General features: G+C 37.7%; 1 protein-coding gene across 3 annotated transcripts in view; it reads right to left on the bottom strand.

The window, feature by feature from the left end:
- Ddx50 (DExD-box helicase 50) overlaps positions 1 to 16,999 on the bottom strand; it is a 39,384-nt gene that overhangs the window by 2,546 nt on the left and 19,839 nt on the right. For all 3 annotated transcript variants that reach the window (XM_074079031.1, XM_074079032.1, XM_074079033.1), the window contains 7 exons: positions 16,005 to 16,154; positions 6,060 to 6,221; positions 5,494 to 5,613; positions 4,276 to 4,349; positions 3,898 to 4,057; positions 2,043 to 2,177; positions 204 to 248 (listed from right to left, as the gene is read on the bottom strand). In XM_074079031.1, the coding sequence (XP_073935132.1) occupies positions 204 to 248; positions 2,043 to 2,177; positions 3,898 to 4,057; positions 4,276 to 4,349; positions 5,494 to 5,613; positions 6,060 to 6,221; positions 16,005 to 16,154 (846 nt within the window). The remainder of the gene's footprint in view (positions 1 to 203; positions 249 to 2,042; positions 2,178 to 3,897; positions 4,058 to 4,275; positions 4,350 to 5,493; positions 5,614 to 6,059; positions 6,222 to 16,004; positions 16,155 to 16,999) is intronic.

Here is a 16,999-nt window from a genome sequence, read left to right as displayed (position 1 = left end):
AACTCGGGGCCTTGTGCTTGCTAGGCAAGTGCCCTATCACTTGAGCCAGCCTAAGCAAAATTTTACTTATGAGACAGGCTATTTCATATTAAGAAATTCTTAATTGATTTATGAATGATAATGATATTACAACTATGTTTTTCAAAACAATCTTTTAGAGAAACATACTCAAATATTTTAACAGGTAAAATTTTTAAAAATACCTGTAACCTTTCTGACTCCGTTGTAGGTACATCAAAGCAAACACCCTAAAAGCAAAATAAAAATATTTTTATTTATATGCATTTGGGTTAATTTTTTACTAATAAACAAATACTTGCTGATAATCTTTTATTTGCTAAAAAAAAAGTACATATTCCATAATTGCTTACAAGATCAAAATAGACAATACATTAACAACACACAAGAATATTTGCTTAATGTATTTTCTAAATCTGAAAACTAAATATGATATCTAATAAGAACTTAATACTAAGAAACTGTAATATTTTCTAGAAGAATTTTTGTAGAAACTGTTAACTCTGTTCCACTTCCTTGTAAAATGATCCCTCTAACACATTCTTTAAAATTTTAGTGAGAGGCTGCAAGTATAGCTCAGTGTTTGCCTAGCATGTGCAAGGCTGTAGGTTTAATTCCCAGTATTGCAAAGTTTAAAATATATATATTTTTTAGCTGGTGCCGGTGGCTCACACCTGTAATCCTAGCAATTCAGGAGGCAGAGATCAGGAGGATTGCAGTTCGAAGCCAATCCCGGAAAAATAGTTCACAAGACCCTATTTCAAAAAAACCCATTACAAAAAAAAGGGCTGATGAAGTGGCTCAAGGTGTAGGCCCTGAGTTCAAACTCAAGTACCACAAAAAAAAAAAAAAAATGTTTAGCCAGGCACTGGTGGCTCATACCTGTAATCCTAGCTACTCAGGAGGCAAAGACCAGGAGGATCCTGGTTCAAAGCTAGCACCAGGCAATTAGTTTGTGAGATCCTATCTCAAAAAACCCATCACAAAAAAGGGCTGGCAGAGTGGCTCAAGCAGTAAGAGTGCCTGCCTAGCAAGCACAAAGCCCTCAGTTCAAACCCCAGTGCCACCAAGTAATTAAGTTTTAAAAAAATGAAAATTTACTGCCAGAAAGTTTCTCTCCTGAAGAGCTTCAGTGTTTACAAGATATGAGATTGATACAAGTCAAGATATTTCCTCTAGAGTCTTGGTTGCCCATAAGTTAAAAGCTAATTTAATACTCAATAACTAGTTTGGCATATGGATCTTGTTATTTTTTCCTCTCTCTACATTTTTTTGTTACATATATTTTCTCATACTTGCCTCAAATTTTTGTTGAAGGTAAGTAACATTAAACCTGAGAGATAATTATTTCCAATAATAATCTAGTTAATAAATTTTAGTCTAAAATGAACCTGTGATAAAGTTAAATAATTTTAACATGTTTTTTTTCCAAAACCATTAGAAGAAATCACAGTCACTAAGAAGACAAAGTTTTAATTATGCTGTATAAAAATAACTTATTTAACTCATATCATTATCCTCATTAACAACCAAGAGCTCGCCAATTAAAAAATTATATTGTAGAATGGGGTGAGGCTCAAGTGGTAGACCACCCACCTAGGAAGCACAAGGCACTCAGTTCAAACTATGTTAAAAAATAAAATTTTATGTTCTCTTAAGTTACAGAGCCTTGAACTACTGCAAGCATAAGTTACTTATCTTAGAAACTAAACACATACAAACATGTATGTTTGTGTACCATGTATGCTATGTATACCATGACAGAAGCTTAGATAACTTGGCTTTTGGTCAAACCATGCAGCAGAATGACTGATAGCTCTGGAGGAAGGAGTCATTTATATAATTCACCAAATTTGTAAGTGGAAACAAACCAACACTCAACAAAAAACAAAAACAACAACAAGAAAGCAGTATTATTCATCCCATAAGGCTTCAAAAAAAGAAAGAAGCAACAAACATTAGTACTCTTTATAAACATTTGTGGTAGTTGATTTAAAAACTTTTATTTATCTATAAAAACCTACCATATTTCCTTTTAGGAGGCACATTCTGGTAACTTGGGACACAGCATTACTACTCAGCTTTCTGTTAAGTTCTTTCCAAGCACAACTGACATTTTGTATTTCTTCTGGGCTTTCCAGAGTCATGGTCACAAACCCCTTAAGGAATACAAGTCACATTATACTTGGAAAAAAAATCTTCATCAGAAGGACAGTCAAGTTCTAACTCTATACCCCTTTCATGATGTAATTGTGCATTTCTTATTAGTCAATAGTATAACTTGCCTGCTAAAAAAATAACATCTTTGAAACTATATTAGAAAACTAATGTGTACACATCATCAAAAGTATTCTGAAATGTCAGAGTGATGCAAGTGGTAGAGCACCTGCCTAGCATACATGAGGACCTGAGATCAAACCCCCCCAAAAAGAAAAAGAAAGTATTTTTCTGTGCATTGCTATTACAGACTTACAAACTATATAAAGACTATTCATAGTATTATGCTTTAAGAGAGAATTAAACAGCTGAGTGCCAGTGGCTCACACCTGTAATCCTAGCTACCCAGAAGGCAGAGATCAGGAAAATCGTGGTTTGAAGGCATCTGGGGCAAACAGTTTGGTCTCCCAAGTAGCTAGGATTACAGGAGTGAGCTACCAATGCCCAGCTAGCAAATATTTATTGAGTGCCTCCTACCTATGTGCCAGAAACCATGCTAGATGCTGTCTCACCTAGGGTCAGAAAGGTTTCTTATGGATGGTCCCCTCACCAAGGGATTCCTTCCACTTGTATTCAAGTAAGTAATAAATCTTTGAACCACTTACAACCAATGGTTCTGGTGTGGTACATTTAATATCTGACACTGATCTGGCAGTAGGCAATATCAGTGTTACACACATTCCCTCAAGCACACAAATACATCCCTCCAGACATATAGCCAGTCCTTACTATGCAAACTACTGTGTTTACTGCACAGAATCTGTTTCTCACTTTGTATGGTTCCATGGCAACTAACAAAATGAAAAGTACATTTTAGGATACAAGTTTCAGTTAACACAGTACTGTGCAAAGTCAGGCTTTCCTTTAGTCTCCTCCAGACAGATGGACAGACAGACTTTTTTTTGTATAATGTAGCAAATGTGAACATGGAATATATACTAAATGATTAATAAGCAACTATTACTAATTTTCATAGTTGAGACTGATACTATGATTATGTAGATGAGATCCTTATTTTTGGAAAATACAGGTTGAAATATTTAGAAATGATAGGTTTCAACTTTCAAATAGTTCAGCAAAACAAAAAGTATATATAAAGCGAATGTAATACAATATTAACAGTTGTTGAATCTGGTGGATGGCATATGATTTTTACTGTATTGGTCTTTCAATTTTTTCTGTAGGCTTGAAAATTTAGAAGAGGTAGATTTATCAAAAATAAAAAAGAGGACTGGAGGAGTGGCTCAAGTTGTATAGCACCTGTGCTGCAAGTGTGAGGCTATGAGTTCAAGCCCCACTCCTGCCAAAAAACAAAACATTGCATCTAAAATAAAAAAGAAGTATTGAGGGATAGAGGAAAATGAAAAGACCAATCAATTTCTTTTTACTTATTTTGTTTTTTGAGATAGTCTTGTTATATAACCCAGACTGGAATTAAATTCAAGATTTCCCACCTCAGATGCCCTAAATGCTGGGATTACAGGCCTGTAACACCATACCCAGATAAGAAAACCAACTTTTAATAGAGCAAAATAGTTTTATTCAGAACAGAAAAAACAGTATATTGAAGGAATTAAATGCAACGTTCAGTAATTCAATAGAGAATAAATGCTCTCAATTTTAACCTTTTCCCACACATACAATTTTCTCACACATTTCTACCTTATCAGAGGTGATCAGAGATCGTGGTTCAAAGCTCGATGCACCAGAAATGTGGGCTAATGCTGCAGCCAATGCATCCACTGCCCCTTTCTCTTCTATCAGTCTCTGAGCTGATGGTCGGAAAAAATCAACAGCAGCATAAGAAACAGAAGCCAGAGACCTACGGTTTAAAAATAGTAAATTTTCTTGGTCAAGATACAGGGAAAAACATAAAAGAGAATGGGAAAAGAAAGACTAGCACTTTCATATTTTAACATAACTTAATGTCTTCTGGTAAAACTGGTGATTAAAATTTTCTGATATTTGAACTAGGAGAGCCTAAAGATGAATAGCCTAATACAAAAGAAAAAAATTATTCAGCAAGGTCAGAAAGCATACCTGATGGCATCCATGCTTTTAGATTTAACTAAATCCATTGTAGAAGGAACACCTACACGTTTAAAAGTAATTCCCTGAAAATGAAAGAATTACATTAAAGAAAAATGGAAGTTGTTACAATTAATTCCTAAATTAATATGATTTGTTGAATTTCCATTTTTTGGACTTAAAGATTTCTAAGCCCTAGCAAATGAAAAGATCTGCTTTTTCTAATAAATCTTTCATAAATTTCAAAGAGAAAAAAAAACTGAATTGTTCCTTAGTTATAATCATGGAATTTCACTTGTAAAACAAAGCTGATTCCAAAAAAAATAAAAATAAGAAGACATTTATTACATCTATCAACTTTTTTCCCTGTTATTCCATTTCTTTGTTTTGGGCTGGGGGTGTGGGGGAGGGGTGTGGAGGGAGAGTGGGTACTGGGGTTTGAACTCAGGGCCTTTTGCTTGTGAGCCACTCCACCAGCCCGCCCACTTCCTTTTACAAAGTATATGAGATTGCATATAAAAACATACATCACAAAAGTAGAGGAAAAATCTGAAATACTACAAAAAAATCTAGGCCACAGAAAATACATTTTTTATAGAAACTGGTTATTGTACAAATATAATTATATATTGTACATATATATAATATATTGGATATATCTAACTGTATGAATATAACTTTTAATTACTACACCAAAACAATATCACAATCACCCATTTATAATGGTGGACTGGGCCCGGTGCCAGTGGCTCATGCCTATAATCCTAGCTACTGAGGGGGCAGAAATCAGGAGGATCAAGGTTCAAAGCCAGTCCAGGCAAATAGTTCACAAGACCATATCTCAAAAATACCCAACACAAAAAGGGCTGGTGGAGTGGCTCAAGATGAAGGCCCTGACTTCAAACCCCAGGACCGCCAAAAAATATGTATCTATATAATAATAAAATAAAAATAATGCTGAACTGAGATAATGAAATCATAACACACTTCTGATTTTAGTATCAAGGGAGAAATTCAAGGAAAACATGAGAAAGTCAGTTCTGTCTTCACAATAAAAGCTGTATAAAACAAAATCTTGCAGCTAACATAAATTTAGCTCTCCAAATGCTTCACATCCAAATGCAGAGTAAACTGAGAAAAGCTGGGAAGATCTATTTGTGAGAACAAATGTAAAAAGAACTTTCTTCTAAGTCATATTTAGATAATAAGCCTGAAATTAACTTTACTTACTGCTTTTTGTTCCACATATCTTAGTTGACCTCTTTCTCTTGGTTGATAAAAGCATACACAAATCCCTGTTCGACCAGCTCTTCCTGTGCGTCCAGAGCGATGGATATATGACTCAACATCCTAAAAGTAAGCAAGGAAATACTTTTCAAAAACTTGGCAAGCTCCATAGTCATTCAGCATCCAAACAATAATAATACTCTAACAATAATCCATTTGTACTTCAGTTCTATTGTACTTTTCAGTATCTCAAATGATTTATATGCTAGAATTTGGAGGTAAAGAAGTATGATTTAAAAGTTTTCTTATTCACCTATACCAGAGTTCTTCATATGCAACTTTTAAAATTCCTTTGTATGATTTTGTTGATCCAAGGTTTAGATGCAAACAACAAAGTTAATAATTTATGAAGGCATCGCATTCTGATCAATTTAACACCACCGTAACAAAATACAGTTAAGAGCAAGAGCAAATGATGTTATCTTTTACATCCCAAGCAATACTTTGTAAATAAAACAGCAATTTATAAAACTGCTCTTATTTTCCCCAAATCAAATTCCATTTCCTACCTGTGGAGGAGAACTTTGAATCACCAGGTCAACCTCAGGAATGTCCAAACCACGGGCAGCTACATTGGTTGCAACCAAAACTTTAAAGCTACCTTCTCTGAAGCCTTTCAGTGTAATTTCTCTCTGTGACTGTGCAATGTCCCCATGCAAACACTGGGCATTCTGTTTGAAAAAAGGAAAAAGGAAGTATACAGCTCATACTTATAACTGATAGCACCACAACACCATCCAGCAGTCTGTGCTCCTTTTATGGTATTTTTGGTTTTTATTTTTAAGACAGGATCTCCTTGCTATATAGCCCAGGCTAGCCTTGAAATCACATGGCTCCCCAGTGCTGGGAGTATAGTTGTGTACCACCACACCTGCTATGGTTTTTTTAATCTTCTTGTTTTCAATAATTATGACAATACATGTTTTTTTACAAAAAGAAAAAAGAAAGAAAAGAAAATCAAACATTCTAGAAAATATTTAACATAAAATGTAAAAAACTTCCTCTATACCAGCCTCTCAGAAATAATTCACTGCTGGCTGGTGGAGTGGCTCAAGCAGTAGAGCACCTGCTTAGCGAGTATGAGGCCCTGACTTCAATCCCCAGTACCACCAAAAAAAAAAAAAAAGGAAGAAAGAAAGAAAGAAAGAATTCCTTGCTAATAGTTTGGTGGATAATCTGCCAGATGATTTTGTTGTTGTTGTTATTTATGTTTTTGCAGCACTCTACCATTGAACTAACATCCCTAGCCTAAAGACGTTTTTGGTTTGTTTATAAACATTTTGTAAAACCTTTTGGTTTGTCTTTCTTTCTTTTTTTTCAGACAGTGTAGCCCAGGCTGGCTTTGAACTTACAATCCTCCTGCCTCTACTGACTGGTGCTAGGATTACAGGGGTATACCACTTTACTCTCCTTAGATTTTTTTTTTTTTAAGTACATATACACACTCTGTCATACAATTCACACTTACTAGCATATACTAAAATTTTAGGTACTTATAAAAATGGGATCACATTTATATGTATTGTTTTGCAGTATACTGTATAAATTTAGTGCTATATTATGGCCATTTTTCATACCTGTAAGTACTTAATTTTTTGAAACGGTATAGTTTTTCATGTTGCAGCAGCATTTTTTTTAGCAATATCTTACTGATGAACATTTGAGTCATGTCCAAACTTCACCTTCAGAAACAATGCTGCAATGAACAATCTTGTACTTACTTACATCTCTGGATGCCTCTATATATGTATATTTCAATAGGATATACATCTAGAAGTTGAATTTCTGGGTCAAAAATTATAAATATGAGTATCTGGGGCTGGAGATGTAGCTCAGTGGTAGAGTGCTTGCCTCAAATGTGCAAAGCCCAAAGTTCAATCCCCAGCACCCCTCCCCCCAAAAATAGCTATTACACTATTAAAAAAGGAGTTGTGTCCTTTTCTTACTCTTCAATGTTCTGTATTTATTTCATCATACACTATCCACCCTATATATTATGAATCATAATCCTTATTATTATAAATAAGAAAAAATGATTTCCAAACTAGTCACTGGTGAGACCCTATCTTGGAAAAAAAAAAAAAAACAATCACAAAAAAAGAGCTGGGGCTCACCAGAGGTCCTCAGCCATATAGGGACAATGGTGGAACTGGGTGAGGTGGGAGAAGTGGAGTTGCAGCACCTGGTGGCTGTCAAACAGCAGAAAGTGCAGTTCACTGCTCAGGTGCATCACTTCCTGGAGCTATGTTGGGATAAGTGTGTGGAAAAGCCAGGAACTCTAGTACTAATAATTGTCTCTCTAGCTCTGTGGACCACTTTGCTGACACTACTCTTGCCATCACCAGTCGGTTTGCCCAAATTGTGTAAGGTGACAAATGTGAGGGGAAATAAAATGGCAGAATGTCCCTAGAAACAAACGACAGAAATAACCCTGGGGATGTAAAGGAACTTTGTTTTAGATAAAGGAGATAGGAAGGCATACTTAAAAGCAAAACATTTAGGGAGACTGAGAAACCAGCTTCACACACAGGTGCTGAGTAGTTTCTCGTTCTAGGTAAGGGAAATAAGATAAAACATTCCTAAAGGCAGATGTCTAAAGGAATGAAATGCAGACCCATAAAAGGAGAGTAACATAGCAAACTTTCCCAAGATAAACAAAAAAGGGGTCTCACCAGAATGAGCGGTAGTCACAAAATGTAGGTGGTAAGCCTGAAGGACAGGATGGACTAATGAGACCCTCTTGGAATGTCCAGTCTGATAAGGATGGGGGGCAATTAGATGGTCAGGCTTGACCAAAAGTCAGTTAGACAGTCAATTATAGCCACAGTGTGAGGGCAATGTAACTAATGTACAATATAAGTCTAATCGGAATTGTTACTATGAACCCCCCGTATAATGAATATATCCTAATAAAAAAATTTACGAAAAAAAAAATCATAGCCAGTGTCAAAGGTAAACTGGGGAGGGGGTGCCTAAACTGCACTCTATATAATCTCATGAACTTTAGTTATCCCACAATTAGTTCTTTCACTAGGTCCCACTCATTAGGGTGCTTTGCTTTCCTTTCAATATAAACTTTGTGCTTGCTTTACTCTTAACTCCTATTCTGTGGCATGAACTTACTTTAACTCCTAACTGCTTGTCCGGCGCCTTCAATCATCAACTGCGCCAGGACACGAACCTGGGAAACAACAATCCAGTCCAGTATCAATTGTACAGGAAGGAGGGAAATAAGCCATTCCCCACAGGAATGACAGAAGAAGCAAAGGACTTATTACTAAGCAAATTGAAGGACCAGTGGCGGGGGCTACTGTCAACACATTGTCAGGTTAGCATCAGGTAGTTACCAAGTCTGTTGATGCCAAAACTAACAGACCAAATGTTCAAAAAGTGGAATTTATTTGGAATTAATTCCAGGTTGTACCATATCAGTCAATAAATGTGAATTCTCCAAAAAAAAAACAGAGCTCGTGGAGTAGCTCAAGCGGTAAGAAGAGGACCCGCCTAGCAAGTGTGAGATCCTGAGTTCAAACTCCAGTGCTGCCATAAATAAACAAATAATAAATTCAATTTTAGGACATAATGAATTGGGGTGTATATGGCCAGTTAGATAAATAAAGGCCCCGTTATTGTGGAGGCAGATCTAACCTGGAAAAAGTCTTGGGATCACCATCACAAACACAGTGACTAAAGTCACAGGAGTTAATTTACATAATTATATTTACATATATGTGTGTATCTACACATACATACCTATACTTCTGTTTTTACACTTTTGGACTATTTCCTACAAGAAAAGACTATGCTAAATGCTTTAAATAAATGGTTTCATTTAAGTATTGTGCTATTTTTAAAGGTTTTGTTTTGTTTTGTTTTGTTTTTTTGTCAGTACTGGAGTTTGAACTCAAGCCCTCATGCTTGCTAGGCAGGTGCTCTACCACTTGAGCCACCCTGCCAAACCCTTAAAGCATATTTCTTTTTTCTTCAGTATTGGTGTTTGAACTCAGGGCTGCACACTTGCTAGGTAGGCACTCTACCACTTGGGCCACTCCAGCAGCCCTTTTCACTGTCATTATTTTGGAGATAAGAGTCTCACTTTTTGCCCAGGCTGGCATGGACCACAATCCTATGCTCACCACTGCTGGGATGGCAGGTGCACACACTCACTTCCACATTTTTTTCTGTTGAAATAGGGCCTCAAAAACTTTCTTGCCCATGTGGGCCTAGAATCACAACCTTCCCAATCTCAGCCTCCTAGGTAGCTTGGGATGACAGGTGTGAAAAACTGAACCCAGCTGTAGGTTAAGATGGGGTCTCCCAAACTTTTTACCCAGGCTGGTCTCAAACTATGATTCTCCTGACCTCAGCCTCCCGAGTAGCTAAGATATTATGTAATTAGGCACCTGGCTTCTAGAAGTTCAGTTTTTTTCTTTTTTTTAGGTGGGACTAGAGATTTGAAGTCAGGGAGCTTCATGCTGGCAAAGTAGGCACTCTACCACTTGAGCCACACCTCCATTTTGCTCAGTCCATTTTGCTCTGATTAACTGTCTTGGCTGGCCTTGAAATATGAGTCTTCTGATCTCAGCATCCCAAGTAGCTAGGATTATAGGCATGAGTCATTGATGCCTGGTTCTACTTTTTTTTTTTTTTTTGGCAGTACTGGGGTTTGAACTCAGGACCCACACCTTAAGCCACTCCATCAGCCAATTTTTTGTGATGGGTTTTTTCAAGAAAGGGTTCATAAACTGTTGCCAGGGCGGGCTTTGAACTGCAAGCTTCCTGATCTCTGCCTCCTAAGTAGTTAGGATTACAGGCACGAGCCGCCAGTGCCTGGCACTACCACTTCTTAAAAAGAGAAAACACAAAAATATTAAGTGACTGACACAAGTTACACAACTAGTAAGTAGAACAACTGGAATTTGAACTCTGATCAGACTCCAAAGTCTGTACTACTAGTCACTACCATAGGTTGCTCATCCTTATTTCAAAAATCTGAAATTCAAAATTCTCTGAAATCTAAAGTATTTCAAAGCACCAACATGATCTCCGAAGAATTTTGGATAAGGGATACTCAACCTGTACTGCCTCCCAACTAGCATGTTAAAGGTCCTGGGTTCCAGCCTAGCACCACACAAAAAAAATATTAAATAGTTTAAAGTTTAAAGTACAGGCAAGAATACAAAAAGACCTTGAGGGCCAGGCATCAGTGGCTCACACCTGTAATCCTACTTACTCTGGAGGCAGAGATCAGGAGGATCAAGGTTTGAAGCCAAAAGTTCCTGAGACCTTATCTCCAAAATAACCAACACAAAACAGGGCTTGGCAGAGTGGCTCAAGTAGTAGAGCACCTGTCTAGCAAGCGTGAGGCCAAGTTCAAGCCCCGTACCACCAAAAAAAAAGAAAAAAAATCTTCAGAGTTTAATGGAAAACAATGTAAAAAGTAGAAGGGACCCTAAGATTAGGGAATAGCCCCACTTTCCACTGACTACAAACCAGACTTTGGTTCTTTTTTTTGGCAGTACTGGGGCTTGAACTCAGTACATCATGCTTGTTAGGCAGTCATTCTACCACTTAGACCACTCCACCAGACCAAAAAACAGACTTTGGTACAGAGGAAAGGTTTAAGTTCAGAGGAAGGAAGGAAAAATTAGCAAGATGCAAATTGAGCAAATTAAAGAGGGTGGGGTGAAATAGAAAAAGACCTCATCAGAAACTGTAAGATATTAGCCAGAAAAGAAGGAAGAAAACTTTGCATGGTCCCTGGAGTTCAATCCCTAGTAACAAAAAAAGAAAAGAGAAAGAGGGAGGGAGGGAAGAAGATAGAGGAATGAAAAGAGGGACAGATAAGAACAGAGAGAGAAGAAGGAAGAAAGACAAAACAAGACAAGAAAACTTGTTATCATGGAACCCAAGTTGTTAAGATAAATGTTTCAACAAAGCATGAAAAAATGTTTCATAATTAACATTTTTTAAGTTACAAGCAAATAAAAAAGTTATAAGCAAATATATTTTCATAGTAAATTTCTCAAATTCACTTAAAAAAAAAACTCAATGCAACAAGGGTCTTATACTTGGTAACTAACCCTAAGAGGAACATACATCAAAGATGGTTTTCAGGTCGCCAACTTTTAAATTGTTTCTCAAGTGTGCATGTATGCATGAGTGAGAGTGAGAGAGAGAGAGAGAGAGAGAGAGAGAGAGAGTGTGTGTGTGTGTGTGTGTGTGTGTGTGTGTGTGTGTGTGTGTGAGAGAGAGAGAGAGAGAGAGAGAGAGAGAGAATGTTTAGAATTCAGAAGGCATTTTACTGGTGAAACCAAGTAAAAACCTTGACCTTAAGAAGAAACAATTAGAGCCAGGAGCCAGTGGTTCAAGTCTGTAACTGTAGCTACTCAGGAGGCAGACATCGGGAGGATCACAGTTCCAAGCCAGCACAGAGCAAATACTTCTTGAGACCCTATTTTGAAAAACCGTATCACAAAAAAAGACCGGTGGAGTGGCTCAAGTGGTAGAGTGCCTGCCTGCAGGTGTGAAGCCATGAGTTCAAACCCCAGTACCACCACCAAAAAAATAATAATAATAATAATAATTAATTAAAATAAGAAATTTAAATTTAAAAACAAACTAGGGACTGGAAGCGTAGCTCAGTGGTGGAATCCATGCCTAATAGCATCCGGGAGGCCCTGGGTTCAATCCCTAACATGAATTAAAAAATGAAGACAAAATAAAAAGCTGGGCATGGTGCTCAGATCTGTAATCCAAGCAGGCAGAGGCAAGAGAATTTATCTAAACAGCAGTCACCATCCAGAGGGAAAGTTCATACTCTCAGGCACAGAAACTGATATTGTTCACTGAGAGGGAACTCTCCCCAGTCTTTTCAGCAAAGCTATTCTTCCCTGTTAGATAAAGCAGCTATGAGATAGCTGCTATTAAGTGTTATAAAGCAATGAAAGGAAAGGGAAATCAGCTACCCTCTAACTCATTCATTTATTTACTCTGGACATTTCTAACAGCAAAGCTAACATGACATAATCAGCTAAAATGACACTGGAAAAGATGGTGACAGCATAGTCTTTGAATCTCTAGTTCCTACATAAAAGCAAACAGCAAACTAGGATAAGAGAAGTAAAAACCCTCATACAACATCTTTGACAAAACTGACCAGGTATTTTAGTAATTTCCCAAACATGTTCAGGCAAGGGCAAAACCTATTATATAGGGGGAATGTGACAGACCTTAAAACAACTACTTCCTGGAAAACATACTCTCAAGCAAATTGTTTAAAAAAAAAAAAAAAAAAAAAAGGCTGCTGAAACTGGGGAGGATTTTGCACTCTCAAGGGTGACTGTGAGATGCCAGCCTGAGGAGGCTAGAGCAGCTCTGATGCTCAGCCCTACACAAACTTCCAAAACAAAGCCCCACAGTGAGGAAGAACTGCTGGGCCAAGAATCCAAAATACATATGACAAGGATAAGAGCAGAGAAAGAAAAGACTCAGACAAAGGGGAGGAAGGACACGGCCAGAGCTCAAAGAGTGGGAGATCTTTTTTAACATCTTTATTGAGGTGTAATTTACAGACCATATTTTTAAACATTAACAAAAATATCAGAAGCAGCTCTAAACCTGTGAAGCTAGAAAACTATCATGACCCATGCCTTTCCACTTAAAGTTCAGAAAGATTAACTTCATCTAAAAATGAGCAATGGAAAAAGATAACAGTCAAATCCCATAGAAAGTAAGTAGGAAGAGGAAGAAAGATAAATAGCAGAAAGCAGGGTAAAGGTGGCTCATGCCTGTAATTCTAGCTACTTCTAGATCCAGAGGACTGAGGTTTAGAGGCCAGCCTGAGCAAATAGTTCACAAGACCCCCATCTCCAAAATAACCAGGGCAAAATGAGCTGGAAGGGGGAATCACGTGGTAGAGCTCCTGCTTTGCAAGAACAAAGCCCTGAGTTCAAAACCCAGTCCTACCAAATTAAAAAAATATATATTCCCACAGATAATAAATGTGATCTAGAAAAGCATGTCCACAAAACAGATGAAAGTGTAACATAGTTCTGAATGAGGTAAAAGAAAACTTTTATTTATTTTTATTTTTTTTGCAGTGCTGGGGACTGAACCTTGGCCTCGCACATGTTAGGCAAGCTCTCAACCCTGTATCATTAGCCTTAAAAGGAAAAAAAAAATTTTTTTTCTGGTTCCCAGACTGCTGGAGCCCTAGTGGCCTGGCTCCAAATGAAGCCCTTCAGAGTCCCAACACCTGCCAAAAGAAAAATTTTAAACAACATAGTAAAGAACAAAATTCAGGGACTGGAGGAGTGGCTCAAGGGTAGAGCACCCGCCTGCAAGTGTGAGGCCCTTAGTTCAAACCCCAGTACCACCAAAATAAAGGAAAAAAAATTCAGACTGGAGGTATGACCCAGGAGTAGAGTGCCAGCCTAGCAAATGCAACACCCTAAGTTCAAACTTCAGTACCACCAAAAAAGAAAAAAAAAAAGCAAGAAAAACAAAATGACTTGAGAAGTGGAAATAAAAATTAGAAACTTCTCACAAATGAAGGCTACACTAGAAAGAAAGCAAGACTGAATAAATATGATACTTTAAAAATTGAAATTTTAGCCAGAGGCTATGGCATACTCCTGATCCTAGCTACTTGGGAGGCAGAAATTGGGAAGATTGGGGCTCAAGGGGAGCCCAGGCAAAAAGTGGGGTCTCATGACTATCATGCCAGCTACACAGGAAGTGTAAACAGGAGGATTACAGTGAAGGTTGGCTCCAGCATAAACAAAAGACCCTATCTGAAAAATAACTAAACCAAAAAGGGTTGGGGGTATAGCTCAAGTAGTAGAGCACCTGTCTAGCCAGCCCACAGCCCTGAATTCAAACCCCAGAACCACTGGGGAAAAAGAGGGGGAAAACTTCAACCAGGCATGGCAGCACATACCTATAATCCAGCTTACTCAAGAGGCAGAGGCAGGAGGATTGAGAGTTTGAGGCTAGTCCAGGCAAAGTCAGCCAGACCCTGTCTATAAAACAAAATACCAATAAAAGAGTTGGGGTGTAGTTCAAGTAGTAGAGTACTTGTCGAGTGTACAAGAGATCCTGGGTTCAATCCTCATTACTGCAAAAGAAAGAAAGAAAAGAAGGAAGGGAGGAAGGGAGGGAAAGGGGGAAAGGAGGGAAGGAAGGGAAGGAGGAAAGAAAGAGGGATTTTGAGCCAGGCGCTGGTAGCTCACGCCTGTAAACCTAGCTACTCAGGAGGCAGAGGCCAGGAAGACTGTGGTTTGAAGCTAGCCCAGGCAAATAGCTTGTGAGACCCTATCTCAAAAACATCTATCACAAAAATGGGCTGGTGGAGTGGCTCAAGGTGTAGGCCTTGAGTTCAAGCCTCAGTACCACAAAAAAAAAAAAAAGGGGTGGGGGGGTATTTTGAAAACTGAAATTTTGAAAAAAAAAAAAAAAGATTTTAAAAACTTTAAGAATCCCTAAAGAAGGAAACTGAAGCAATCAGACAAACCAAATACTAAAAATCAAAGTTCAAGGGCAGAGAATGTTAGTTCAGAGGTAGAGCATTTGTCTAGCATGTGTGAGGCCTAGAATGTCAGGTTCAATCCTCAGAAGAAAAAGTAATTAAAAATTAAATGAAAATCATAATTGAAGAAAATTTGGCTGAAACTTAAGTGAAAGTATATACTGTAGCCAGGCTCTGGTGACTCATGCCTATAATCCTAGCTACTCAAGAGGCAGAGATCAGGAGAATCACAGTTCAAAGTTGGCGTAATTCATGAGAACCTATCTAGAAAAAAATCCATCACAAAAAAAGGGCTGGTGGAGTGGCTCAATGTGTAAGTCCTGAGTTCAAACCCCAGTACCACAAAAAAAAAAAAAAAATTTATAATTCATTTTTATAAGACAAAAACTCTGAATGAAAATTGACAAAATCCTCTCCTAACATCATGTTGTAACCTGGGAGTGGCTCAAGTGGTAGAGTGCCTGCCTAGCAAGCACAAGGTCCTAAGTTCAAACCCCATACTGCCAAAAAAAAACAAACCCCAAAATCTATCCTGACTCACAAAGCAGAAGAGGCTTCCCTGCTTGCTTGCTTCCTTCCTTTCTCCTTATCTCCCTCCCTCCTTCCTTTTTTTTTGTAGTACTGAGGTTTGAACTCAGGCCCTACACCTTGAGTCACTCCACCAGTCCTTTCTTTGTGATAGATTTTTTTCGAGATAGGGTTAGGTGAACTATTTTCTGGGCTGGCTTCAAACTGCAATCCTTCTGATCTCTGCCTCCTGAATAGCTAGCATTATAAGCACAGGCTGCTGGTGCCTGGCAGTTTATTTCTGAATTAAACTCGATTGTGAGAATGACTACCAACTTTGGTCCACAAAGGACAGTATGATTTTTGTTCAGCAATGCATCCCCGTAATCTCAACTACAGAACACATGAAAAGACTTACCTGTTTTATGTGAGGGTTCATGGCCATTTCAGTTACATTCTTCTTGGTCTCACAGAAGATAATAGCCCTCCCTTCAGACCCACTGTAGACCTGAAGTACATCTCCAATAACTGCTGGCCTCTGAGACCAATGGCACTGGATTGCCAGATGCTTTGAGGAAAGAAAAGGTGAAATAGCTGATTCATCAAATTTTTTTTAAAAGATTTCTCTTATATTTTTTCTATGTGGTCAAGAACTGGCCTTCCTGTGAGATTGTAAATCTCTGTCTCACTCCTCAATCCCACTTAAAAACAATAAACAAATGGCCATCGATAAGTGAAAGAATAAACAAACTGTATATACAAACAGAAAATATTCAAAAATGAAATGAAGGAAACTGATCTGGCTGAGTGGCTCAAGAAGTAGAGCACCTACTTTGCAAGTGTGAAGTCCTGAGTTCAAACCCCAGTTCCACCATAAAAAAAAAAAATTAAACTTCTGAAAAAACACAGTAAATATAGATGAATCTCAAAAAACATACCAAATTAATTAAGCCCTACAGAAAAAAGAGTATATATAGTATGATTCCATTTAAATCAAGTTCTAGAATAGGCAAAAAAAAAAAGGCGATTACCTCTAGATGGGGGAGATTAGAAAGAGACATAAAGGAACCTTTCTGAGATGATGGAAATATTTAATATGTTCATAAAGATTTGGGTTATACACTTATATAAATTTGTCAAAATTGAGCAGATGCACACTTATTTCATTGTACATAACTCTTACCTATAAAAAATGTAAACAGGGCTGGGGGTATGGCTCAAGTGGTAGAATGCCTGCCTAGCAAGAGAGGTCCTGAGTTCAAACCCCACTAAGGCCAAAGAAAAAAGGGTAAATATTGTACTGATGAAGTTCAAAAACACGCTAAGGAAAGGAAGCCAGACACAAAAACTCTCATGATGTACAGTTAAATTTCTATGGACTATCTAGAGCAGGTACTTCCATAAAACCAGAAA

Source organism: Castor canadensis, chromosome 7 (assembly GCF_047511655.1).
Source record: "Castor canadensis chromosome 7, mCasCan1.hap1v2, whole genome shotgun sequence".
NCBI lineage: Eukaryota > Metazoa > Chordata > Mammalia > Rodentia > Castoridae > Castor > Castor canadensis.
The sequence above is the reverse complement of the archived record's forward strand: the minus strand, read 5'-3'. Positions and strand labels throughout refer to the sequence as shown.